This window comes from Furipterus horrens, unplaced genomic scaffold (genome assembly GCF_987537825.1).
Source record: "Furipterus horrens unplaced genomic scaffold, mFurHor1.1.pri manual_scaffold_2, whole genome shotgun sequence".
Taxonomy (NCBI): domain Eukaryota; kingdom Metazoa; phylum Chordata; class Mammalia; order Chiroptera; family Furipteridae; genus Furipterus; species Furipterus horrens.
Genome location: NW_028327172.1, coordinates 5,139,877 through 5,163,974, shown reverse-complemented (window position 1 = coordinate 5,163,974; position 24,098 = coordinate 5,139,877). Strand labels below are relative to the sequence as shown.

At 54.6% G+C, this 24,098-nt stretch overlaps 3 protein-coding genes and 1 pseudogene across 9 annotated transcripts; 1 reads left to right on the top strand and 3 right to left on the bottom strand.

The window, feature by feature from the left end:
• Nucleotides 1–784: 784 nt before the first annotated feature.
• On the bottom strand, nt 785–1,096 carry LOC150017497 (large ribosomal subunit protein eL36 pseudogene; annotated as a pseudogene).
• Nucleotides 1,097–2,771: 1,675 nt separating this feature from the next.
• Nucleotides 2,772–10,122, top strand: KAT5 (lysine acetyltransferase 5). 6 transcript variants are annotated; one of them, XM_090258407.1, is made up of 14 exons: nt 2,772–2,978; nt 3,078–3,144; nt 3,444–3,512; nt 3,604–3,740; nt 3,995–4,177; nt 4,266–4,340; nt 4,448–4,522; nt 4,850–5,098; nt 5,175–5,264; nt 6,789–6,929; nt 7,010–7,103; nt 9,117–9,276; nt 9,408–9,489; nt 9,583–10,122. In XM_090258407.1, the coding sequence occupies exons 1-14, from the start codon at nt 2,967–2,969 to the stop codon at nt 9,715–9,717; spliced, it is 1,569 nt and encodes a 522-aa protein (XP_090114533.1). In that variant the 5' UTR covers nt 2,772–2,966; the 3' UTR covers nt 9,718–10,122. The 6 variants fall into 6 exon arrangements, with proteins under 6 accessions (XP_090114533.1, XP_090114537.1, XP_090114550.1 ...); XM_090258411.1 differs by having other exon boundaries at nt 2,773–2,978; nt 4,022–4,177; XM_090258424.1 differs by having other exon boundaries at nt 2,773–2,978; nt 5,015–5,098.
• A 460-nt stretch (nt 10,123–10,582) lies between these two features.
• On the bottom strand, nt 10,583–11,451 carry RNASEH2C (ribonuclease H2 subunit C). Its single transcript, XM_090258439.1, has 3 exons — nt 11,188–11,451; nt 10,812–10,999; nt 10,583–10,734 (listed from the first exon to the last, which is right to left on the bottom strand). The coding sequence occupies exons 1-3, from the start codon at nt 11,357–11,359 to the stop codon at nt 10,603–10,605; spliced, it is 492 nt and encodes a 163-aa protein (XP_090114565.1). The 5' UTR covers nt 11,360–11,451; the 3' UTR covers nt 10,583–10,602.
• Nucleotides 11,452–18,577: 7,126 nt separating this feature from the next.
• Nucleotides 18,578–21,921, bottom strand: AP5B1 (adaptor related protein complex 5 subunit beta 1). Of its 2 annotated transcripts, none has more exons than XM_090258382.1 (3): nt 21,841–21,921; nt 21,310–21,477; nt 18,578–21,196 (listed from the first exon to the last, which is right to left on the bottom strand). In XM_090258382.1, exons 2-3 carry the CDS (start codon nt 21,457–21,459, stop codon nt 18,707–18,709), a joined length of 2,640 nt encoding a protein of 879 aa, XP_090114508.1. In that variant the 5' UTR covers nt 21,460–21,477; nt 21,841–21,921; the 3' UTR covers nt 18,578–18,706. The 2 variants fall into 2 exon arrangements, with proteins under 2 accessions (XP_090114508.1, XP_090114501.1); XM_090258375.1 differs by having other exon boundaries at nt 21,310–21,517; nt 21,841–21,916.
• Nucleotides 21,922–24,098: the final 2,177 nt, after the last annotated feature.

Below are 24,098 nucleotides of genomic sequence, written 5' to 3'. Positions count from 1 at the left end.
TAATGGTATATATCTACCTGCATTTAAAAATAGGAAAGTATGAGGGTGGGTCAGGACTGGAATCTTCATTTTGTTTTTAAAACATGTCCCATTAATTTACCAACTAAGGCTAATGTCTTTATGTCTCCAGTTCCCCTATCACAAACACCCTTCAAATCCAAATCCCTGGAGATAATGTAGAAGGGTGGGCCCTGGCTTTTCTCTTTGAGCCACTTTTCTCTGACTGAGGCTCCTTGTGACCACGGGAACACATCCAGCCCATGCACAGAGAATGCTGGAAACGTGAGGAATGAAGACCTTCAGAAGCAACTCTCAGCCAATGCCGGATGGGAGTGGGAAGATAAACACCCAGCTCCTTGCCCCTGGGTGGGACCACTTCAATGCAAGGCAGGATTTTAAATATAAAATGTTTTTATTTTTATTATTTTTTAAAGTTACTTTCAAATAATTTTTGTTTATCTGGAAAACTCAAGAAGACAAACTAAAAAACAAGTTAACTAAGTAATGTAGCTGGGTACAAAATTTATATTCAGAAATCAAAACCGTTCACAGATACCGCCCACCCCCCAAATTAGAAGGCATGGTGGAGGAAAAGGATCTTTTTATAAGAGCAATGATATAGAAGTAAAACATTACTAGGAATAAACTTAAGAAAAGCTCAAAATTTACATTAAAAAAACTTCAAAATGCTCCTAAGGAACACACACATACACACATAAAATACATGACATAAACAAATGGAAGGTGAACTCAACAATACAAAGATATCAGTTCTCCCCTCAGTTTATTTTTATTTATTTCTGAACAGGTTTTATTACACACAGAGAGCATGGGGCTCAGTCCTTCTTGGCTGCTGTCTTCCTTATGGCTGCAAGGACACTGCTTCGCTCCTCTCTCTTTCTCTTGATCAACTTCAGATCCCTCCTATCCTTAGAGACCTGAGCAGCTCCATGGCGTGCCCCTGACAGGGAACAAAGCCACGCACCTCTTGGATTATGTCCTTCATGTGCTTGGTGAGACACCCGTGGCAGCGGCTGTGCCTTGATTTTCTCATATTGTTGGTCACCTTGTGGCCCTTGTTGAAGCCCACAACCATGGGGCAAGGCAGAGCCACGGCTGCTGCTCCTCAATCTCTCCCCTAAATTTATCCCATTTTACATACACACACACACACACACACACACAACCAGGGTTTTATTTTAGCTGGACAAGCTAATTTAAAATTTTTAACATCTAATTTTATTTTTAAAATACTTTTTAATTTTTCAATTATACTTGACATACAATATATATTAGTTTCAAGTGTGTAAGAGTGATTACACGTTTATATCATTTACAACTTCATCCCCCCCAGTAAGTCCAGTATGCATCTGACACCACAGTTATTACAGTATCACTGACTATGGTCCCCATGCTGTACCTTACATCCCTGTGACTCTTAGCAACTGGCAATTTGCACATCTTAATCCTTTCAATTCTTTTTCATCCCTCCCTCAACCCCCTCCCATCTAGCAACCAGCAAAATGTTCTCTGCGCTTCCAGCCAAGATGAGGAGTAGGTAGACACGCTGCGCCTCCCTCCACAACCAAGAAGAAATACAACTACCTCAAAACTGAAGACAACCAGAAGTCCGGGAAGTCAAGCTGTGTGGAAGTCCAACAAACAAACACATAAAGAAGAAATACTCATTCAGACAGGTAGGAAGGGCAGATCTGGGGTGCAAGGACATAGTGTGGTGGCGACAGTGGCTGTGGCCCACCAGCAGAAAGCACAGTCACACATTAAAAGAAGGAGGGAGGTAGCCCTGGCTGGTGTGGCTCAGTGGATTGAGCATCAGTCTGTGAACCAAAGGGTCGCTGGTTTGATTCCCAGTCAGGGCACACGCCTGGGTTGTGGACCAGGTCCCCAGTCTGGGGCATGTATGAGGTGGCCACACATTGGTGTTTCTCTCCCTTTCTCCTTCCCTTCCCCTATCTCTAAAAATAAATAATAATAATTTTTAAAAAATTTAAAGTAGGGAGGGACACCTGGGGAGCGCTCCCAGCAGCAGACCAGACCGCGCAGCTCACGGTTCCAGCGCCAGGGAAAATAAAGCCTCATTGCTTCTGACTGTGAAAACCTGTGGGGGTCAAGCCTGCCCTGAGCACTCGTATTTAAAATTATAACCTAGCTGCCCATCTCCTTTACCTAGTTCATTCTTTTTGGTTTCCCCCAAACACTAATGTCTTTAATAAACTAAATAATTTATTTTTAAATGTATTTACTGTTTGTTGCATAAACCCTTCTTTTTCTTCCCAATCCCCAAGAATGTAAACTCTATGAGGGCAAGGTTCTTTATTCACTGATGTAATCCGGGCTCCTAGATTAGTGCCCGGTACATAGTTAGAGATTAATAAACACTTGTCGAATGTCTGAAGGAACAATGTATTTTTTTAAAACTAGAAACAATATACAAAAAATCTAGACATATTCCGTGAGTTCCCATACGTAAGGAATGAGGTCCCTAAACGTGGCCAGGCATTGAACTCCCTTCACAGTCCCACCCACTTCTCCAGCCTCCCACACCTTGCAGACCCGCCCCCGAGCACAAGTAGTTAACGCCCAGCGACATCTTCCACCGCCACTAGGAGACGCTGGAGTCCATCCATACCCAAAGCCCAAACACCGGTAACAAGTGAGCCTAGCTGCGCCCACGTGACCGGCGTCGCATCGGTGAGCGTCACGTGACGGACTAAGCTTTCCTCCAATCATTGTGCACGTTGTGGGGATTCCAGCCAGGACCCGAGACTTAAAACAATCCATTCACCTGCCGGTCAGACGGGCCGGTCTCCCGCTTTTAGTTGGTAGGTGGTATCTCTCAAGGGTCGTCGTCTACAGTGGCATCGGGTGCCCCGGGCCTACAGCGTGCTCAGTCCCGGAAGTGACGTCTCCCAGAGGGGCCGGAAGTGGCAGTGGAGGGAGGGAAGATGGCGGAGGTGGTGAGTCCGGTGCCCGGGGCGGGGCGGAGGGAGCCAGGGGAGGTGGGTAGAGCCCGAGGACCCCCAGTAGCCGACCCTGGAGTCGCGCTGTCTCCCCAGGGGGAGATAATCGAAGGCTGCCGCTTGCCGGTGCTGCGACGAAACCAGGACAACGAAGATGAGTGGCGTGAGTGACGTCAGGGGGCGGGGCTAAGGAACCAGAGGGCGAGGGGCGGGAGGGAGTCAACCGAACCCTCGGGAGGGGGAGGGGCCTTAAGAATTCCTGGGCGGGAGGGGCGTGGCTTGTAGCCGCTCCGAGATAGGGCGGGGCTTGGAGGAGGTGCGGCACTGAGTGACTAAAGGGGGCTTGGAGGAGAGCATCCAAGTGCTGGGGCTTAGGGATCTGGCCTGTGAGTGGAGTATATGTCGTAAGAGGGTGGAGCCTCATGGCCTGACCCTTCTAATGCCCCTATGATGTTCCCACAGCCCTGGCCGAGATCCTGAGCGTGAAGGACATCAGTGGCCGGAAGCTCTTCTACGTTCATTACATTGACTGTGAGTGCTGGGCTAGGGTGAAAAGGGGCTGCTGGGTAGGGTTGGGGGATGGCCTCTGACATTCCTCCCTGAGCCATCCTCACTGCTGCAGTCAACAAACGCCTGGATGAATGGGTGACCCACGAACGGCTGGACCTGAAAAAGATCCAATTCCCGAAGAAAGAGGCCAAGACCCCCACCAAGAACGGACTTCCTGGGTCCCGCCCCGGCTCTCCAGAGAGAGAGGTGGTGAGTAGGTCCCCTACTTCACCTCTTTTTTCTTGCCTCCTACTTTTCTCATCTCTTGCCCCAGTGGCTCCTGGATGGGCTTGAGGCAACACTTTCGTACCCTGGCTTTAGTTTGCAAAGGATGGGGATCAAATTGCAGATGTAGCTTCCAGGGTCCAGCAACTACTCCCGTGTCCTTGAGAGGGTGGGGTTTGATCACGCCATGCTAAGGGGCCCCTACTCCCCTTCCCATCCCACCACCATCCCCACCCCAGAGGAAGACCCTGGACCTATCTCTACAGCCGGCCTCCGCCCAGGCCAGTGGGAAGACCTTGCCAATCCCGGTCCAGATCACACTCCGCTTCAACCTGCCTAAGGAGCGGGAGGCCATTCCCGGTGGCGAGCCTGACCAGCCGCTCTCCTCCAGCTCCTGCCTGCAGCCCAACCACCGCTCAACGGTACCCTCAGCAATTCCAGGGACCTTGCTTTCCTCTCAGGTCCCACCTTCTCTACCTTTGACCCACCTTTCTTGGTTTCTCTCTGCAGAAACGGAAGGTGGAGGTGGTTTCACCAGCAACTCCAGTGCCCAGTGAGACAGCCCCAGCCTCAGTTTTTCCTCAGGTGAGTCCTCCCAGCCATCACTCTCCCCTTCGCTTTTCCTGCCTTCTCGTGGCCCCTTTCAGAGTCATCTCACACCACCTCTTCTGTTCCTGCCATCTCACCTGCAGAATGGGTCGGCCCGTAGGGCAGTGGCAGCTCAGCCAGGACGGAAGCGCAAATCAAATTGCTTGGGCACGGATGAGGTAGGTGTGGGGAGGAGGGAAGCTGAGTAAAACGGAGAGAACACAGGTTAGGGTGTTCAGTGGTTCATGTAAAAATAAACAACAGGTGGGCAGCCATGATGGCGGTGGGGTTAGGAGCTAAGCAGAGCTGGTTCAGGTCAACCGTTGGGTGATCTTGCCCAAGTTTTGAATGAAAACTTTCTACGTCTTGGTTTCTTTCCCTGGAGAGTGGTGATTATAGTATCTCCGCCATAGGGTTGCCATTGGGCTGGAACAAGGGGACCTGGCGGGGGAGGCTATGTGAGCGGTAGTCTCCTGTAACCCAGTGTCTTCGCTGGCTCTGGGCAGGACTCCCAGGACAGCTCAGACGGGATACCATCTGCTCCGCGCATGACTGGGAGCCTGGTGTCTGACCGGAGCCACGACGACATCGTCACCCGGATGAAGAACATTGAGTGCATCGAGCTGGGCCGGCACCGCCTCAAGCCGTGGTACTTCTCTCCGTACCCACAGGAGCTCACCGCGCTGCCGGTCCTCTATCTCTGCGAGTTCTGCCTCAAGTACGGCCGCAGCCTGAAGTGTCTGCAGCGTCACTTGGTACGAGGGGTCCCAGGTGGTGCCCTACTAGCACCCCTGCCTTTCTCCCGCCCCCTGATCCCCCTCTCTTCCTCAGACCAAGTGTGACCTGCGACATCCACCAGGCAACGAGATTTACCGCAAGGGCACCATCTCCTTCTTTGAGATTGATGGGCGTAAGAATAAGGTCAGTGGCCGAGGGACAGTGGCGATGCCTCAGAACTTGGGGGAAGTCAAATGACCAGCTGTTTCCTGCTCTGGAAAACACTGACTAGTCTGGCCAACAAGTTGGTTCACCCCCTTTGTATTGAGTTCCTGCTGAAGGGCAGGTGCTGGGAGATAGAAAAACGACCAGAATTAGACAAAATCTCTGCTGAGACCTTACAATCCATGGGGATAACAGACACACCAGTGGACACTTAGATCCCAGTGTGACGAGTGTCGTGAAGCACGACTCTTGTTATTAAGTGGTTTATTGGGACTCGGGGGGTAGTCAGCAAAGCTTCTCAGAGGAGGTGACTCTTGAGCCTTGATATGAACGACAGGGTGGGTAAGGGACTCCCACGCAGTGGGGTTCTGAGGGCCAGGCATGGATGTACAGAGAGTGTATGTGAAAGGCTAAGACCCTTCTGGCTGAAGGGCAGGGAGGACGAGGGAAGGCTGTTACAAGGGACAGAACTCAGGTGGTGGGAATGAGGTCAGCTGGGGAGGAGTTAGGGACACCATAAGTTTGGGGCTTTAAGACCTGCTTTAGTCTTTGGTTGTGGGGAGGAAGGAGTAACCTGGAGGGACCGTGGAGAGAGACTCCACCATTCCTGGAGCCTAGAGGGTGGTGAGGGAGAGGCAGGCATCTTGACTGGCAAGGGAGAGCTCATGCTTGGTGCTGGGGGAGCTTGAGAAGGAGATGCTGCTTTAACCACTGTTCTGTATTAAGTGTGGACTTGGGCATCCAAATGGCGGTGCCCGGAAGGTAGTTGAAGAGTCATGTCTGAGCCCTGGCTGGTGTGGCTCAGTGGATTGAGCACCAGCCTGTGAACTGAAGGGTCACTGGTTCTATTCTCTGACTGGGTTGCAGGCCAGGTCCCCAGTTGGGGGTGTGCGAGAGGCAGCCGATCAATGTCTCTCACATTGATTTCTCTCTCCCTTCCCCTCTCTCTAAAAAGGAAATGAGGAAAATCTTTTAAAGACAATTAAAAAATAAAAAGTCATGCCTGAAATGCGGATAAAATTGTGTGCAGAGGTAAAAATAAGAATAGGGTGTGTTGTTTTTTTTTTGGCGGGGGGCGGGGGGGCTCCTAGGGCTGTAATTTTGTTAAGTTCCAGAATTCCTTACCTCAGTTGTAGACTGCCAGGTCAGTTCCGAAGAGGTGTGACTGTAGGCAGAAAAGTTGTATTTTTTGATGGCCAGGCTCCTCAGACTGTCACATTGGCAGAGCTTCTCTCCTAAGCCTTGGTCGGTGTCTTCTTGGGGACATGTCACTTTGTTCACTGTTAACTATAGCAGAGGGCAGTGGAGGGCCCCCCCGGGCAGGTCCGTGGGCTCCCAACACCATGAAGTGGCCCTGCCTGGGTGGCAGGGACAGGCTGACTGATGGAGTAGATCAGAGCTCAGGGAAGAATGTTCATCACCCATCAGCCTGGGGTACAAAGAAGCTCCTGGTCGACCCTGGCCCGAAGGGTACCAAGCGTTGACAGGCCCTTTCCTTTGCAGAGTTATTCCCAGAACCTGTGTCTTCTGGCCAAGTGTTTCCTCGACCACAAGACATTATACTACGACACAGACCCTTTCCTCTTCTACGTCATGACGGAGTATGACTGCAAGGGCTTCCACATTGTGGGCTACTTCTCCAAGGCGAGTGCTTGTCCAGCCTGGCCCGCAGCCCTGCCCCGGGCCAGGTCCCACCCTCACACTCACCTGCCCCTCTTCTCCAGGAAAAGGAGTCCACGGAGGACTACAACGTGGCCTGCATCCTGACCCTGCCTCCCTACCAGCGGCGGGGCTACGGCAAGCTGCTGATCGAGTTCAGTGAGTACTCAGGCTCGCGGCCGGGGCACCGGCCAGCGCCTCACACGCAGGCCTGCCGGGTTGCTGTGATTCTCAGCCCTGGCTGCTGCAGCCCAGGCACCTTGGCCGCAAATCAAGATGGGGACTCTTCCAAGGTTCTCTCGTTCTCAGGGTAACTGCCCTGTTTCTCTGGGTCAGGTTCTCAGCCCCTCACCGCTCCTTGGCTGAGGTTCTAAGCATCACTCAACTTGCCCCAAATTTGACTCACCTCCCGCCCACAGCCATGGGCAGAAGCCAAGTGAGCCAGTGTTGTTCATCCCTCTGCTACTGCGTTGTCATGTAGGTTCCTGGGCGAGGACCATCTGTTTCCTGGGCCTGGTAGGCAAAGGAACCCGGCGCACTCCCACCCACCTTTTCTTTTCCTCCCTCTCAGGCGCGCAGCTCCTAAACTGCGAGGGCCCCCGTGAGACTGGCAGCCAGGGGAGCGATGGGCAGCGTCAGCTTGTCCCTGGCTAACCCCCTGAGCCTGTGCCGAAGGCCCCCTTTTCTCTGACCGTCCAGTGAGCCAAAGCAGCCCCACCTAAGCTCTAAAAAAGCTGTTAACTCAGCAGAGATGTAAGCACTGACTCCATGGATATGGCCCAAAGTCCTTGCATTCAGTCAGATCAGTCTCCTCATCCTTCGTGAGCTCTTCACAATCCCAGGGCTCCCTTCTGCTTCCCAGCCTCCCACTTCCACTCTATCCAACTCACCACTCAAGAGATAACCAAGCTCTGAGCTGGAGGATGGGGAGGGAGCCTTAACTGTAGTGAAGAGACAGGGGTGTGACTTGATCAAGGTCATGGTCCATTTGAGAAACTTTATTGGTACAACAATGCCAAGATAGGAAAGGATCACATCTTCAGGAAGCCCTCAGCCTGGTAAAGCAGGCAGATGCTTAAGGAAATCTTGGAGCTGAGACCTCAGTGGAGAGGGAGGGGACGCAGGCAGGGCCACCAGAGTGTGCGCAGTTCGGCAGGCAGAGTGTGAGGGTTAGGAGGGGCTGGGAGTGCCTACAGCTGAGGAGGCCCGTGCGGAGTCCAGTCGGTCAGTCAGGTGTCTGCCTGCCCACGGACCCAGCGAGGTTAAGTAGGAACCCAGTGTGTCCCCATCCTCTTCCATGCTTCCTCTTCCCCGAGCACCAGCCTCTGTGTCCCTCTCACCACTGGGTTGCTTGGCGGGAAGTCATGAGATTGGGCAAGAGGGCGAGACTGGCTGATAAAGACGCACCAAAGGGAGGGAAGCAGAACGGGCTACGGTGCAACCAGAAGCAGTTATGACCGAGGCTGAGGAAGGGCTTTTGTAAGTAGTGGAGACGTCCCAGGGCCCTGACGGGGCGAATGAAGACTGCCCAAGGACGTGACGCCACGTGTGGTTTTGTAGCACCTGAGGTCTCAACAGTGAACCGCCTACCAGTGCCCAGTGATCGCTTGGCCAGAGGGCGGAACAGTCCCAAGTGGGAGGGAAAGACCTCGAGAGGCCAGGTTCCGCTGAGGAATGGCCTCCCTCTGACTTGGGAAGTGCTGTGTGCTCTTCTGTGCAGCCTCACAGCGCCTGGTCAGGGCTGCTGACACTCCTCAGGTCACAGCTAGGGGGGCTTGACTGAGAATCCAAGCATCTCAGGCCTGAAGCAGAGGTGGGGTGTGCGCTCCCTCCCTCCTCACATACGCAGGCAGAGTGGGATGACATACAGGGAGACTGGCGGCACCTTCTTTCTCTAAGTCACTTCCTGTGCCTCCCCTTGCCCCACCTCTAAACCCTCACTGGCCCCTGAGCACCCCTCCCAGCTGGCTGTGGCTACTCTGGCGAGGAGTGGATACTTCTCAGTCCTTCATGAGAAAACAGAGCAGACAGGCCACACACTGCAGGTCATGGGACCGCCACTCAGCAGGGCCAGGATGGGAAGCAGGCAGTCTCCTTCTGCAGCCTGTGCTCTTCGGCATCGGTTATGTGAAGCTGTGCCCCTTACCCATCCCTCCCTCCTCGTTGCTTTAGGCTATGAACTCTCCAAAGTGGAAGGGAAAACGGGGACCCCTGAGAAGCCCCTCTCGGATCTTGGCCTCCTATCCTACCGAAGCTACTGGTCTCAGACCATCCTGGAGATCCTAATGGGGCTGAAGTCTGAGAGTGGGGAGAGGCCACAGATCACCATCAAGTGAGTCCGGCCCCACCCACGTGGGGGTGCATGGCATGGCCTGTCTTCTCCTAGGCTTTCCCACTCGGGTTCCCAGGGGGCTGGGGCAAAGATGAAGGCCCACAGGGGACTTGATCTTCGCCTTCCCACAGTGAAATCAGTGAAATAACCAGCATCAAGAAAGAGGATGTCATCTCCACTCTACAGTACCTCAACCTCATCAACTACTACAAGGTAGGGAGGCGGGCAGGGGGAGACAGGTGTGGGCAGGGGTGCAGGGTGCAGGCCCCATGGGGGTTGACCTGTTCTGTCCCATCTCCTGCCCAGGGCCAGTATATCCTCACATTGTCAGAGGACATCGTGGATGGGCACGAACGGGCCATGCTCAAGCGACTTCTCCGCATTGACTCCAAGTGTCTACACTTCACTCCCAAGGACTGGAGCAAAAGGGGGAAATGGTGACCAGGCACAGCCCATGGTAGTGCCAATAAAGCTGGCAGAACTGGAGCTGACAGCCCATCCTGTCCCCAAGGGGGACGCTAAGGGAGATGAGCCAGGCTGAGGACAGTTCCACAGGCCAGGCCTGGTAGGGACCGGTTGGTGCCCAGCACCGAGGTGAGCTCAGGGCTCAAGTCAACGCTGAGGTCAGCTGGCTGCAGGCCGCGGCCTGCGGTGAACCAGGGACCAGAGGGAGGAGCTAGGCAGATGTGTACAGCAAGGTGGGGGCGTGGGCACTCTGTACCGAGGGCTGGTGGCTGTGAAATATTTCTTTTGTAAAGGAGTTGGGGGGAGGGGGGGTACTGGCTGCAAAATTCTGGCCTCTCTTGCCCCAGCTGCTGCCTGGCAATAAATTGTTTCTGCAGGCCAGAGCCATGAAGGGTTCTTGTGGGGGCAAGGGCAGTGTTGCCTTAGGGGCTCCAAGGTATGGGCATACTCGGCGGTGCTGTGAAGAGCTCATTTATTCGGGGTGATGGGTCCAGCGGGTCAGAAGTGAAGAGCTGGTTTACTGGGTGACGGGACCGGTGGCTTTCAGTTTCAAGCTCTGGTTCTTAGTCCTCTGGTACCTGTGCATGAATCTGCAAGAGGAGTCGCCTTTACTACTGGGTTTCTGAGACGGAGCGGCTGCGGGGGTGTGGGGGTGGGGGCGGACATACGCGGGGCGGGACCCAACTGCCCAGAATGAGAGCCCCTTGCAGACCTCCCCGTCCGAGCCAGGCTCCAAAAGCCCCACTGTGTGCTCTGAAACCCTAAAGCCTCACACCCACTCACGGGCAAGACTCTGGACAACCCAGGAAATACCAAGCCAGAGGGGGGGCCTAGAAGGGCCTGGGAGGAAGACGGACCATCTTATCTACTCACGGCAGCGGCGAGGCTGGGCCAAGTGAGGGCTGCACGCACTTTGGCATCCGGGCCCGGAACGGCCTCCAGGCCCCACAGGGTGAAGCGGCTGAAGCTGCCCGAGGCTCTGATGACGGGGTTCTGGGGAAGGGGCTGGTTCAGCGTCGGGGCCGCGACACCGGCCCCCACCCCCTGCCAACCCTGTCCCCTGTGCTCACGAAGTCCCGCTCAGAGGCCTCCGAGGGTTCCAGCAGCTCCTGCCCGTCATTGTCCGAACCCTCCGGGAAGTCCTGCTTCCCTGCCACCTCTGCCTTCTCTTCCATCACCATCACATACCCCACGAGGCCGGGCGGCACCTCCACCTCTTCTCCCCGCAGACTGCGGCCCCGAAACGACACTTCGAGTCCTGAAGGAAGTAGGCGCAGGGCCTCAGTGAGGGCCTGACCCAGGCCCAGTGGGGCCTGCCCGCGGGCGACCCTCCCGCTACCCCCGTAGGCCACGATTCCCCGGAGCTGTCACGCCTGTCCTCGCCCACGAGAGCGCGGCGCTGGCGCGCGGGCTGCGGGGAGCGGAAGTCCAGACGCGAGCGCTCACCATCGGGACCCGGTCTGATGGCCGGGGTGAAGAAGTGCTCCACGGGGGCGGGCCGGCTAACCGAGACCTCACAAGGCAGAAGGTGCAGCGTGGCAGGGGCAGCGGTGCGCAGAGTGGCGGGGCGTAGGTGGATTCGGCGCTTCCCGACGTCTTCCTGGTCGCTGCTCTCCATCCTGTGCCGCTACTCCATGGCTTCCGTGGTTAGGCTGAAGCTGGCGCGGGAAGCGCGCGAAGCCTGTCGGAACGCCATGGATGGCCCGCGCAGGGCCTCCTGGGAAGCGTAGTTCTTCCTTGAGGTTCCTTGGCAGGCCCCGCCTCCCTGTGTTCAAGTCCCAGCTTTTTTTTCTTGAAGTATTTTTCAATGTTACCGTTTTTAATTAAAAAAACTTCAAATTACGGTTGACATTCAATAGTATATTAGTTTCAGGTGTAGAATGGTATATTCTTATTTTAAAAATTAAAATGATTCCAAAGACTACACTTTTTATATTAATCGTTAGGGAGGGTTTTGTTTTGTTTTTCAATTTTACCAGGACAGCAACTCTTTTTCAAATAAGTAGAAGATATTTTATTCGAATTTGTGGTTTGTATTCTAAACCTGTGTCTATTTGATTTAAAAAAAATTTTTTTTAAAGAATATGACTTAATAGTTTTATTTATTTATAATTTATTTATTTGTTTGTTTATTTTTAGAGAGAGGGGAAAGGAGAAAGAGAGGGAGAGAAACATCTCTGTGTGGTTGCCTCTCACTCACGCCCCCAGCTGGGGACCTGACGTGCAACCTAGTCATGTACCCTGACTGGGAATCGAACCAGCGACACTTTGTATATTTGATTTTTATTACACAGATGAATTTTGTGTAGTCAACTTTACCAAACTTTTGTCTTAGTTTTCACAATTTTTTAAAAAAGATTTTATTTTTAGAGAGAGGGGAAGGGAGGGAGAGAAACATCAATGTGTGGTTACCTCTCGCGTGCCCTCAACTGGGGACCTGGCCCGCAACCCAGGCATATGCCCTGACTGGGAATTGAACTGGCGATTCTTTGGTTCACAGGCCACAATTTTTTGTTTGTTTTTGTTTCTTAACTCTTCTCTAATGTTTATATTTGTATAGCTACCCAACTTAGGTATGTTTTGTCAAGTTATCTCATAGAACAATGCAAACTGGTAATTAAGACTAAAATTGTGCCCCAGCTGGTGTGGGCGTTGTCCTGCAAAGGGAAGGGTTGCCAGTTTGATTCCTGATCAGGGCACATGCCTAGGTTTCAGGTTCAGTCCTGGCTAGGGCATGGATGGATGAGAGGTAACCAATCAATGTTTTTCTCTCTTTCTCCCTCCCTTCCCTCTCTCTAAAAAGTAAATAGAGCTTTTAAAAGAGATTAAAATTGCATTCAATTCATAGATTTGGAAAAGAGAAAAACAGCCTCAGACATCTGGAGCTGGCCTTGGTGTTCTGTTGAACATGAACAATTTCACAGACATGAGGGATTAAGAGAAATAACAAGATCCTTCTGTAATCATGGACAAAGGCATGAACATTGTCCACCCACAAAAATGATGAAACATCCCTCTATCTTGGATTACATGTGACTTGCCTCAGTCTAGTTACAATTTGTTAACATTATTCCACCATAGAAATACTTCCACTTTCTGACAGCATCCAATCCAGAGAAAAGCCCTGCTTCCTTAAAGCCTCCCCTCCCTTAAGTCATCTATAAATCCTTCCTAACACCCACTTACTGAGATGCCCCACAGCGCAGAGGTAATAAACCCATTTGTTCAACTACAGATGTATTCTTGGTGGTCTTTGGCTGGAGGGTATTGACAAATTAATTTAGGGAGTCTTGCTTTAGTTTTTTATCAAGAATAAGATACATAATACCAATTACTCATGTCTTTATGTCTAATCTGTGCAGTTGTAAGGTTTTCTTCATACACAACAGTTATTATATTTTAAAGTTTATCCCTATATTTGTTTCTACTACAAATACTTTTTCCATTTTATTTTCTGATTATTATATAGCAGAGGTTGACAAACCTCACATATAGTCTCTGTCATTATCGCTCAACTTTGTAACATAAAATCAGCCTTAAACAATATGTAAATTAATGAGCATGGTTATGTTCCAATAAAACTATTTGCAAAAACCAGCAGTGGGAAGCCCAAATATCTGTTACTCACTTTATTGCGATATTCGCTTTATTGCAGTGGTATGGAACCAAACCCAAATATCTTCACGGTATGCCTTTGTGTCATCCAAAGAATTGGTCCATTTCATTTGAGTTACCAGATTGTGGGCACACGGTTGTTCATAATATTTCATTATCCTTTTAATGTCCATGGGATCAGTAATGATGACCCTTTTTTTTCATTTCTGGTATTAGTAGGCTTCTTGGAATGGATCCAGAGTGTAATATTAACTGACTTGTGAATGCTCACCAAAGAGCACCTTCTGCAGGTACAAGGCAGCATCTTCCTTTCTGATTCATGCCTTACCTTGCCCAACAGGCTCATAAAAAAGTCTTCATGGGCAAGAGATGGAACTGATGCATGGTGAACTCAACATGAATTTCTCCTCAGCAAGGCTGATCTGACTACTGCCACAGATAAAGGCATAATGTCCAAAAGGAGAGACCAGCACTGAGTTCCCAATACAGCAGAATATAACCCAGGAGACCAGCCAGCCACTCAGTTTCAGGGTGAATTACATCGATCCCTTCCATTACCAAAGTGGCAGGGTTTGCTGCTTCTGGAGATGGCTATCTTCCTTGACCCAGTGCCTCAGCCAGTATTTTCACGGCCCCCCAGTACCGCTTCCTAGTGTGATAGCTCTCTTGGATACAAAAGAATAGGACCAGAACCATGAGAGTCACTGGCCTTACCATGAGCCCGTCTCCCAGAAGAGCAGGCTCGAAATGAACAGTACACACTGCTTGCTGAAGACTTAGTTATGCCACTCACTGGAAGACAAGGTCTTTCTAAGTTAGTTTCAGGCAGCTGTCCTTGTCCTAACTACCCATAAATTTAAAAAAAATAAAAAAATATATTTTTTATTTATTTGTTAGAGGGGAAGGGAGGGAGAAAGAAAGGGAGAGAAACATTGATTGATTGCTTCTCATAGGTGCCCCGACAGGGGACAAACCTGCAACCCAGGCATGTGCCCTGATCAGGAATTGAACCAGGGATCTTTCGCTTTGTCAGACGATGCCCAGCGGAGCCACACCAGTCAGGGCTGTACCCATGCATTTTGATTTAATAGAGGTGACTAAATGATGACAGGGAGAGGTCAATGCCATTGGAAGAAAAGTTCAATGTTCCTTACAGTTCCCCCAGAAACAAGAGACATGGCCCGCCATGCAGGGTCATATGAGTAAGCTCTGGAGTTGGTCAGGAGGCAGAAAGAAGAATGGGGACAGCATAGGCCAGGGCATCTATTGGAGCCTCCGAGGGAAAGGTAAGGTGGGTTAGGGGAAGCAGTTTAGGACTGGCCAGCTGAAGTAATTCCAGCAGAGTTTGGGGCACAGGGCCTGGGCTGTCTGCTGTACTACCGGTTCCCACGCACTGCAGGAGCCTGGGCTGGAGAACGTAGGAGCACTGCCTGCAGTTGCTTCCTGCTGGAGGCCGCTTGGGTAGCAGCAGAGAAGCTTTGGGTTTGTCCCGTCAGCACGCACGGGCAAGGAAAACTCCCTTCTGCAGTGGCTCCTCTGCGCTCTCTGCGGACAGAGCTTAACAATGAGCCAGCTGGCACAGTATTTAAGGGGTCCCGATCTATTTCCACAGAGCAGACAATGAAGGTGAACTTGGAGCTGAGAGGCACTTACACAGCTACCAGTCAGCTTACCTTCTTTTCCTCTTTCCCTCTCCCTTCTTCTCCCACACTTTTAGCGATATTATTTCTATGTTATATATAACATTTTTACTTATTTACCCTGAAGCCAAGCTGTATTGACTCCGTCTTTCCCTTGGACCCTTCAGCTGCGAAGAGAGGGGGGGTCTGCTGCATGGGCAACAGCAGACCCTCCATATCACCCTGTCCAGGCTCTGTAGCTTCAGCTTCACTGGAGAGGACACTCCAGCGTCATCGCAAGATGTCGATTCAACACGGGAGGAGACAGATACCGTGTCACTCCCGAGTCGGACTGCACAGCCATTCTCAGTGGTGCAGATAGACTCTTAAGAAGCTACACCATCGTCTCTCGAGACGGACGGCTGCCGACGACCCTCAGGCCCGCCTTTGTTTTAGTCTTGTCATTTCTTAGTGGGATGAAGTGCATTCTCTACCAGATTGGCTTATGGGTGCATAAATACTTGAGAAACAGAAAACTCTTTCCTATATAGCCTTGGCGCTTGAAAGACCATTTGTGTGAATACAAAAAACCGAGGTTTACACTTATACGAATGTTTAAAAGACACTGCTCCAGTGTTGTCCTGCTTTGTATATTACCATTCTAACTCTTTTGTAAGTTATTTGATCTTTCGGCCTAGAGATCTTGGAGATTTTTTTTTTTTTAAGTCTTTGAAATCTAATAATTTTATGAGGATATGTCGTAAAGTTTGTTGTTCTGGGTTGATTTTCCAAGGTTCCCAGAGGGCCCTTTGAGTGTGCAGATTTTTCTTTCCTGGAAAGTTTTCCTAGAATGCAGTGTTCAATATCAGTGCTGGTTCATTGTTTAGTTTTTCTTCAGGGACCCAGTAAAGAAATGTGATTCTTTCTTTGACTGTCTTCTCTTTCCATTACTTTCTTGTGACCCATTGGGACTCCTGTCTCATTTTCATTTTCTTGATTGTTTTTGTGTCTTTCTTCAATGCCCCTTATTTCAAGTCTGTTCTTGCTTGGGCATCTTGTAATCTTTATTTCTAGAAACATTTTGTTCCTTTTTTCTCTTGTTCATTTCTTCCTCGGTTTTGTCTATTTCTGTCCTTTTAAAATTTCTCACCCAGGGTGGTTTTGCCTATACTTTTGAATCTATTTCATTCTGTTTAGTGTTGTATTACAGCTCCGCTTCCAGGCTGCTTTCCCAGGGGGATGTCTGTGAATCTTCTGTGGTTGATAGGTAATGAAATTCATTTTCTGATATTTTTGTAATAACTCTGTATGAATTTGTCAATCCTTTTTTTTTTTTTAGAATTATGAGTTTATTAGAACCAAACTGACAACGATGCCCAGGAACAAGAGCGCACATGCTCCCCCGAAAACTGTTAATCTTTATTTTGTTCATTTCTGTGGTGTTGTATGGTTTATAAAATCCCTGTTAAATGTGCCCTCTTCTGTTAACACTGCAGAGTCCAGATACTTTAATGGATTTGTTTGTAGAGTGGGTGAGGAGTTGCAGGTCCTCTGATTTTGTTGTCTTGCAAAACCATGAAATTTCTCCATTTCCTTCCCCTTTCACGCCCAAATGACTTCTTCCTTTTTGTGTGTTTCGCTCCCCCAGAAATTATGGGTTTCAAAAGCTGCCCCTTCAAGCCACACATATAATTAAAAAATCCTTCCCTGTAGTTTAAACTCTTAACTTTTTAACATTTTCAGATTTACAGTGGACTTAGTCTTTTTGGTGCTGAGTTAGATCCAGAAGCCCCTCGCCTTGTTTGCACAAGCTGTTTTCATGTTACCTGGAGTGTGTTCAGCAGCAGCTCTGGGGCTTGGGTGTTCTCCCCTGAGCCTGGTTTCGGGTGTTGGAGGACACCACCTCCAGGGTCTGGGAGTCTGAGGCCAGGAGCGTCCTTGGTTTGTGCCCCAGCTCCTGTAGTAGGAGGGGCTGGCCAGGGGAGGGGAAATAGATTCCATTCATTATATGCCCCCAGACGAAGAGAACAAAGGAACAAGGCTGCAGCCATTCACCAGCTGTGGAAGCTTGTCTTTCTGCAGTAGCCTCAGTTCTCTGGCTTTGCAGGGGGTCCCCACATGTTCCAGGCTCTGGGCCCAGCTTCCTGGGTGCTGAGAGCTGGACTGCAGCCCCAGAGGTATCCTTCTGGGGATCACTCTTTCTCCAGCCTCCTCGGAGATGTTCTAAGTACTTGGTTGTGTCTTAAATCCCTTTCTCTGGAAGCGACTGGAGAAGTTTGTTTCCTGGAACCAAACCCTTCCTGACTTGCAACGGCTTGCCCAGATCACACAGCAAATTACTGCTGGAGTTCGAGCTTGGGACAGACCACCTGACCTGACCTGAAATAGCCCCACTTGTCCCAGGCCCCTCTTCCCTTTCCTAGCCCACCTGTCAGGAGGGGTAAGACTGGTCCCTAGGCACCTGTGGGCTGGGAGACCAGGAAGCAGAAGAAGCCCTTCACTCAGGATAGTAAGAGCCAAGCCTCTGGTTATTCTCCACCCAGCACTGCTGACTGCTGCTCCAGTGGCCCTCAGCAGGCTGGCCCAGGACAGAGAGGATGGGGACTCTGTCCTGTCAGGAGTTTGACAGTGTGGTAACAGAAACCTGCTCCGGGGCGACAAAACACGATTAACAACCAGCTGGGTGACTATTGGAAAATCACTCAACCCCTCTGGCCTACAGGTTTCTCATCCGTGGGGCCCTGCCAAGCTGTTGCAAGGATGAAATGAGGCAACGTATGTGAAAAACACCGGCTTGGAGTCTGGCAGCAGAGCTGGCCTCAATACATTGGAATCCAGAGTATCTTATGTATTTGGAATAGGAACTCAAGGGGCTGATTCTTATCTGGGAAGATTCCTAGGAACACTGATGTGGTTTCCTAGATGGAGTGAGGAAAAGCCACCTGTTTTAGCCCAGACCATGGCGCCCCCTCTCTCAGGCCAAAACCATATTAGCAGGTCCTTCTTAGAACTGGCCCCAATCCCAGTCTGCATGGGCAACAGCAGACCCTCCATATCACCCTGCCCAGGCTCTGTAGCTTCAGCTTCACTGGAGAGGACACTCCAGCGTCATCACAAGATGTCGATTCAACACGGGAGGAGACAGATACCATGTCACTCCCGAGTCGGACTGCACAGCCATTCTCGGCGGTGCAGATAGACTCTTAGGAAGCTACACCATCGTCTCTCGAGACGGACGGCTGCCGACGACGATAATCCCAGTCTGGGGGAACGCTCCCTCCCTAGGGAGAGGCCACTGCAGTATCCTGTTTCTAGCCTAAGCACCCTGGGGAAGGTACCCCGCAAACCTCAGGGGTTGAAAAGTACTGGCCTACAGGTCAGGAGGCCCAAATGAACCTCCAGGCTGGTGCCTAAAGTGCTGGCAAGGCCAGACCCTTGGAAGCAGAAATGAGGACTTGTTTTCTTCTGCTTCCTGGGCAGGAAGGAACTTCAGAGCCCTGCAGCCTGGGGGGTTCCTACTCTAAAAGCTTTCTTGGAGCTTCTGACCTCGCCCCAGTGGTTCTGCTCCTGATGAAGGGCCAGAAGAAAACAAACCATGAGGGTCACTTGTGAACGTAGCTTTTAAAAGGAAAGAGCCACAGGGCTGTGTCCTGGTGTTCAGCCAACCCTCTTAGACAAGGCCCTACAAGGGCCACAGTCCTGTTACCACCTGGCCCAGCCGGGCCCTGGGGTCAGACAGCAGTTGACAGCCCCCGGAGGTAGTCCCCAACCAAAGGCAGCACTGTCCAGTCATCAGTCCGCAGGACCACAGGCACTCCGTCCTCTTGGGCTGCCTCCAGCCGCAGCAACAGCCTCGAGTCCGGGGGCAGCCGGATGGCTATGTGGTAGCTAGTGGGGGGCTGGGCCACCATCACAAATGGCTCCAGGTGGCAGGACACCAAGGCCTCCAGCCCCTGTGGCCCAAGAGGGCACCACAGGCGACTCTCAGTGCCCTTTGGCAGGCAGGAGTCCCAGAGCTCCTCAAAGAAGCCTGGCCCATCCCCTTGAGGGGGTTGGGGGAAAGGTACAAAGAGGTCGGCAAATTTCACAGGCAGGGGTGGCAGGTGGGCATAGCACGTGAGGCCAGTGGCTTTGGTGAAAAGAGCACGGATATCCAGCTGCGTGGGGGCTGGGCGCCGGGGCTGCAGGGGCAGAAGCAGAGGAGGGGTGGGGCGGCCAGGGCACAGGCAGGGCACGTGGACAGCCTCCAGGGGGGCATAGAGTTGTCCTTCCACTCGGAAGCGCAGCTCCAGAGAGTACACTGGCTCCAGCACCTCCACCTGGAGCTGCAGCACCGGGCCCGGGCCCTCAGCCCTGTAGGGCCCCACGCTCAGCCGAATCGGGGCTGGGGCCTCCTGCACCATCAGCGCCGTGGCAAAGCCCTGGTTCTCCGCCACCAGTGAAGAGGCCAGTGCAGGGGTAGCAAGCGAGGGACCCAGGGCCACCGCCAGCTTGGGCCCTGACAGATGACACAGGAGGATGTAGTAGAGGCGAGCATGGTCCCGCCCATCAGGGTCCTCCAGCTGCCTGGCCAGTGTCTGCAGCAAGTCCGCCAGGCCTCCCCCGGCACCTGCCCGGAGCAGGGCCCGGCAGGCCTGCAGCAAGGCCTGCTGGAGGCCCCAGTCCGTGCAGTGGGCAGCTGCAGCCTGCAAGAAGCTGAGGGTGGCACTCTGGGCATCCCTGTCTGCCACTTTTGCCAGCATCTGCAGGTGCCAACGGAGGGCCTCATCCCCAGCCGGCCTGGACACCACCTCTTGCTTCAACACCACCCTCAGGGGCTCCCCGAGTTCAGGGCCCACCCGATCCAGGAAGTCAACAAAATGGGGAGCCAGCGCAGGCCGGGCTCGGTACAGTTCGGCCAGTCCGTGGGTCAAGAGGGTCAGCACTGCAGGTTGCCCGGCCAGGCAGTGAGCAACCAGATATGAGGCCTGGAAGCAGAGTGTAGCCAAGGCCCGGGGGCCCCCATTCAGGGCTGCCCTCTGCTGCAGGCCGGCCAGCAGCTCCTCCAAGTACCGCCGGGGGCTCTGGCCCTGGCCTTTCTCGTCCTTTTCTGCGTCGTCAGCACAGAGCAGGCACAGCAGATGCAGGCGGGCCAGGAGGGCCATCGGGTCGTGAAGGAGACTAGGCAGGAGGCCACGGCACAGGTGGGGCTCTAGCAGCAGCGGGGCGGCCTCCTCACCTGCGGGGCCCAACGGGCAGTTCCCCGGGAAGCTCAGGAGGCAGTGCAGGTAGAAGAGGTGGGTGGGCAGGGGCAGGGCGGGGTGCTGGGCAGCCAGGGTGAGCCGGCGGAGAAGCAAGGCCTCGTCCTGGGCGGTGAACAGAGCCTCGCCGAAGGCCGCCTTCAGCGCCAGGACAGCGTGCAGCAGTGTCAGCTGTGCGGTGCCGAGCAGCCGTACCAGCTGCGGCTTGAAGAGCACAGGTGGCTGTCCCCGCAGGCCCCGCAGGGCCCAGCCCAGCAGCCACAGAAGCTGGGCCTGGGCCGCAGGAGTGAGCAGGTACGAGGTGTCCAGAAGTTGGGCCACCGCAGCCCGCAGCTCCCGGGCCTCCTCAGGATTGGGCTCCAGCGCTGAAAGGCCCTCCTCCTTCTCAACTGCCGGCCAGCTGGGTGCTTGGGGCTGAAGCTGGGCATCGTCCTGCCGAGCGAGTGCCCAGTTCCAGGGGCTACCGGCAGTGGGAGGAGCCCTGACCGCGAGCAGGCCCTGCAGGCTGGCCCCGGCCCTCGCCTGGATCACCAAGGCGTTGCGCAGGGCAAGTGCCAGCAGCAGGCTGAGCGGCTGGACCGGGCCCACCGAGCTCTCCTGCCCCAGCAGGCCCCGCAGCAGTCCCAGGCAGCCCCCCAGCAGCCCCGGCTTGCAGCTCTCCAGCTCCCGCAGGCACTCGCACGCGGTGGCCTGCAGGGGTCGCTGCTCCGAGGAAGGGCCAAAGCCTCGCCCCAGATCTCCGCCGGACGCCAAGCCCAGCAGTAGGGGCAGGAGCCGGAGGGAGGCTCCCGAGGTGGGGCCCAGTGCACCTCCTGCCACCAGGGCTGTGGTTGCTGCCAGCAACAGGGGCCGCCGCAGAGCTGATGGCCGTGGGGGTAGAAGGACCAAGGTGTCCAACAGGGAGGTGGCAGCTGCCTCGGCTGCAGGGGCGTCTGGCCACAGGTGGGCTGGGTACTCCAAGCTCAAGGCCAGCAAGGAAACCTGGGAATGGGGGGTTTGGAGATGACGAAGTTCAGAGCCCAGTGCGCTGAGGTGACCACATGCGCCAGGGCGGAAGGGGTGGGGGACAGGTGTGGTGGGCGTGCAGGGCCTACCTTGGTCTGCTCACTCAGCTTCTCGCTCCTCAGGTCCCTCAGCAGGTCACCACCCAGATCCTCACCCTCGGGACCTGCCATGAAGGCAGACGGGCTGGCTCGGAAGGCGCCCAGGCGCTGGGCCCAGGTTTCCCGACTCAGGAGCCCCATGACCAGGCACGCGAACCTCTGCAGGGAGGAGCGAGGGGGGATCGATCCGGCCGGCGGCCTAGAGACGCACCAGCCCGAAAGGACGCACTGTCACGCCAGGGCCCTTCTCAGATCTCAGCCACCCTCGAACACGCGCAAATGCCAGCAGGGACCCCGCGCCTGAGTCCCGAGATGAAACCGAAAGGTTTTGGGGGTGACGCCGGGGCGGGCCGCCAGGATCCCCGCGGGGCAGAAACGCGGGGGGGCAGGGGTGGGGGCGCCGGGCGGGCCGCCCGCCCGGGGTGCGTGCGTAGAGCTCATTAGCCCGGCCGCCCGAGGCCGGCACCGAAACCACAGCGCCGCCCCGGTCGCCCGTGCCCGTTAGGGGCCGGCCGCGCTCACCTTGCCTGACTCAGCCGCCGCCGGCGCCCGGGCCAGCCGGCTCCTTCCGGCGGGCGGCGTGGGGCGGGGCGCGGGGCGCGTGGGAGGCTGGGCCGGGGCGGGGCCGGGCGGTAACGGGGCCGCCGCCTTGCTCTCTCAGCCCGCCGGCAGGTGCCGACTCGCCGGTTTCGCTGGGGCTGAGTAACTGTCCCGCTGCGCGTAGGCCCCCCTTCCCCGAAACCGCCGCAGGCGCCGGCAGGGGCGGTGGAGTCGCACGGCCCCCGCTCCCCGATGCCGGGGTCCCCCCGAGCGCAAGCTGCGATCCCACGGGTCCGCGGGGAACAGCGGCTGACGGGCTGACGACGACGGCCAACAGCGCGCCTCGCGCCGGCGCCCGGGCGCACTGCACCCCGCCCCGGCCCCGTGCGGCCAGTGGGGGTGGCGTAGGGTGCGGGTCCTGGCGCTCCCAGTGTGGCCGCTGGGGGGTGTGCAAGGTGCGGTCTCGGGGAGTCCGCAGGAAGCGCGCGGCGGCCCTGGCAGAACCGGTCGCGCGGGGGCCTCGGGGCTTGGCTTCGCTTCTCTGACGCCGGCCCGGGCCCCCAACCCGCTCGGCTTCGGGGCGCGGAGCCGGCCCTCGGGTCGCGGCGGGAGGAAGCTGCTGACCTTTGCCATAGGCGGCACCGACGGTCGGCTCTGGTGGCGGCAGCCAGGCCAGGGTAAAGCTGGAGGGACAAGACCATAAACCGTGACGAAGCCAGCCGGAAAACAATGGGATGCAGACGTGCGCACCGGCAGGGCTGATGTGTCACAGGGTCATGGCGCGGCATGCTTAGCAGCCACCGGGAAACTGAGGCCAAGCAGTGCAGAAGCCCAACATTCTTACCTTACGGAGGGCTAAAGCAAGGCTTTGGGGGGGTTCCAAGGGAGCTGGGCCAGGGGCTTCCCTAGCAGCCTCTCCCGGCTGGGGGAATCGGGCTGCCGATGCCGCGATGAGCGCAGGTTTGCAGGGTACAGGACTGCAGGCGTCCAGACCCCACAGCCTGCCGGCCTGACTAACCTCTGGCTCTAATTAGGCGGCTTTGAAGATGAAACAGACCCGAGCCCCCATGCTAGCAGCTGCCAACTAGTTTCTCTCCTTCCTCCAGGCTTCGCAGGTCCCTCCCTCCCTACTCCATCCTTCTGCCCTCCAGATGGGAGGTAGTAGGAAGTGGAGGGGTGACTGGAAGAAAGGCTATCGGGGTGCCGGAGGGATGGAGACAAGGATCCACCCTGAGGGACAGGTCTAGCTGGAAAGCCCGGCCCCAGCTCCCTTGGACCCTGGCTCCATAGTTGACTCACAGGCGACAGCCCCGAACCACTTCCCTCTAGGTGCCTCAGTCTCTCAATCTATAAAATGGGAGTGATGACTCCCACCCAAGAAGCTGCGGGGTGGGTCGGCCTGGCTAATTAAGCCCGAGATGAAAGAGGCCAGGATGAGCGCAGCCCTGGGAGGGAGCCTGTCTGGTTTTCCCCCCCCACCGTCTGAGGCCCAGGGAGTGCTGATAACCGCACATCCCAGCCCTTACCACTCACGGGGAGGGAGGGCTGATTATTAAACCCCGTTTACAGTTAAGGAGACAGGCTTCAAAGGGTCAGGAAATCAGACTCTGGCTCCGGCCCCCACTCAGCCTCCACCAGCCGCCAGCCTTTCTGAGCCTCGGGTCCTTGGGGCCCAGGGTCTGAAGGGAGGGCACCCGCATGTGGCACCCGATGCTATGGTGTGCACCCCCACATGGACTCACAGGCTCACAGCAGCCCTGAGGTACCCAAGAATGGGTACCATTCACAGATGGGGAAATAAAGGCGCAGGGAGGTGCAGTCACTCGCCCAAACTCACAGAGCTCCTAAGAGGTAGAGCCTGGACTTCAGCAAACAGCCCCTCACTGACCCTGACTTGGGCATCCTCCCATACCAGGTGCCCTCACCCCTCTTGGGTGTCCAGATCCTGGGATGGGACCTGCCCTGTTCCCCAGTGGGAAGGTGGTGCCCTGGCACAGGCCAGGCATAGAAGTGAACTCAGCCCACCAGCACTGAGGGCATGACTGTTCTCGCAATCTGCAGTCAGCAGGCCTGCCCCTGACAGTGACCTCCCAGAGATGCCCAGGTGTGGGCCTCAGCCTCGTGGCTGAGAAGGGACCTCCCCACTTGATGCCCACACCTCATTGCTGAGTTTCTACCCTCCCCAATGCAGCCTAGTTCTGGAGAGATCCTAAACACAAGGCTTAGAAAAGAGAAAGTCA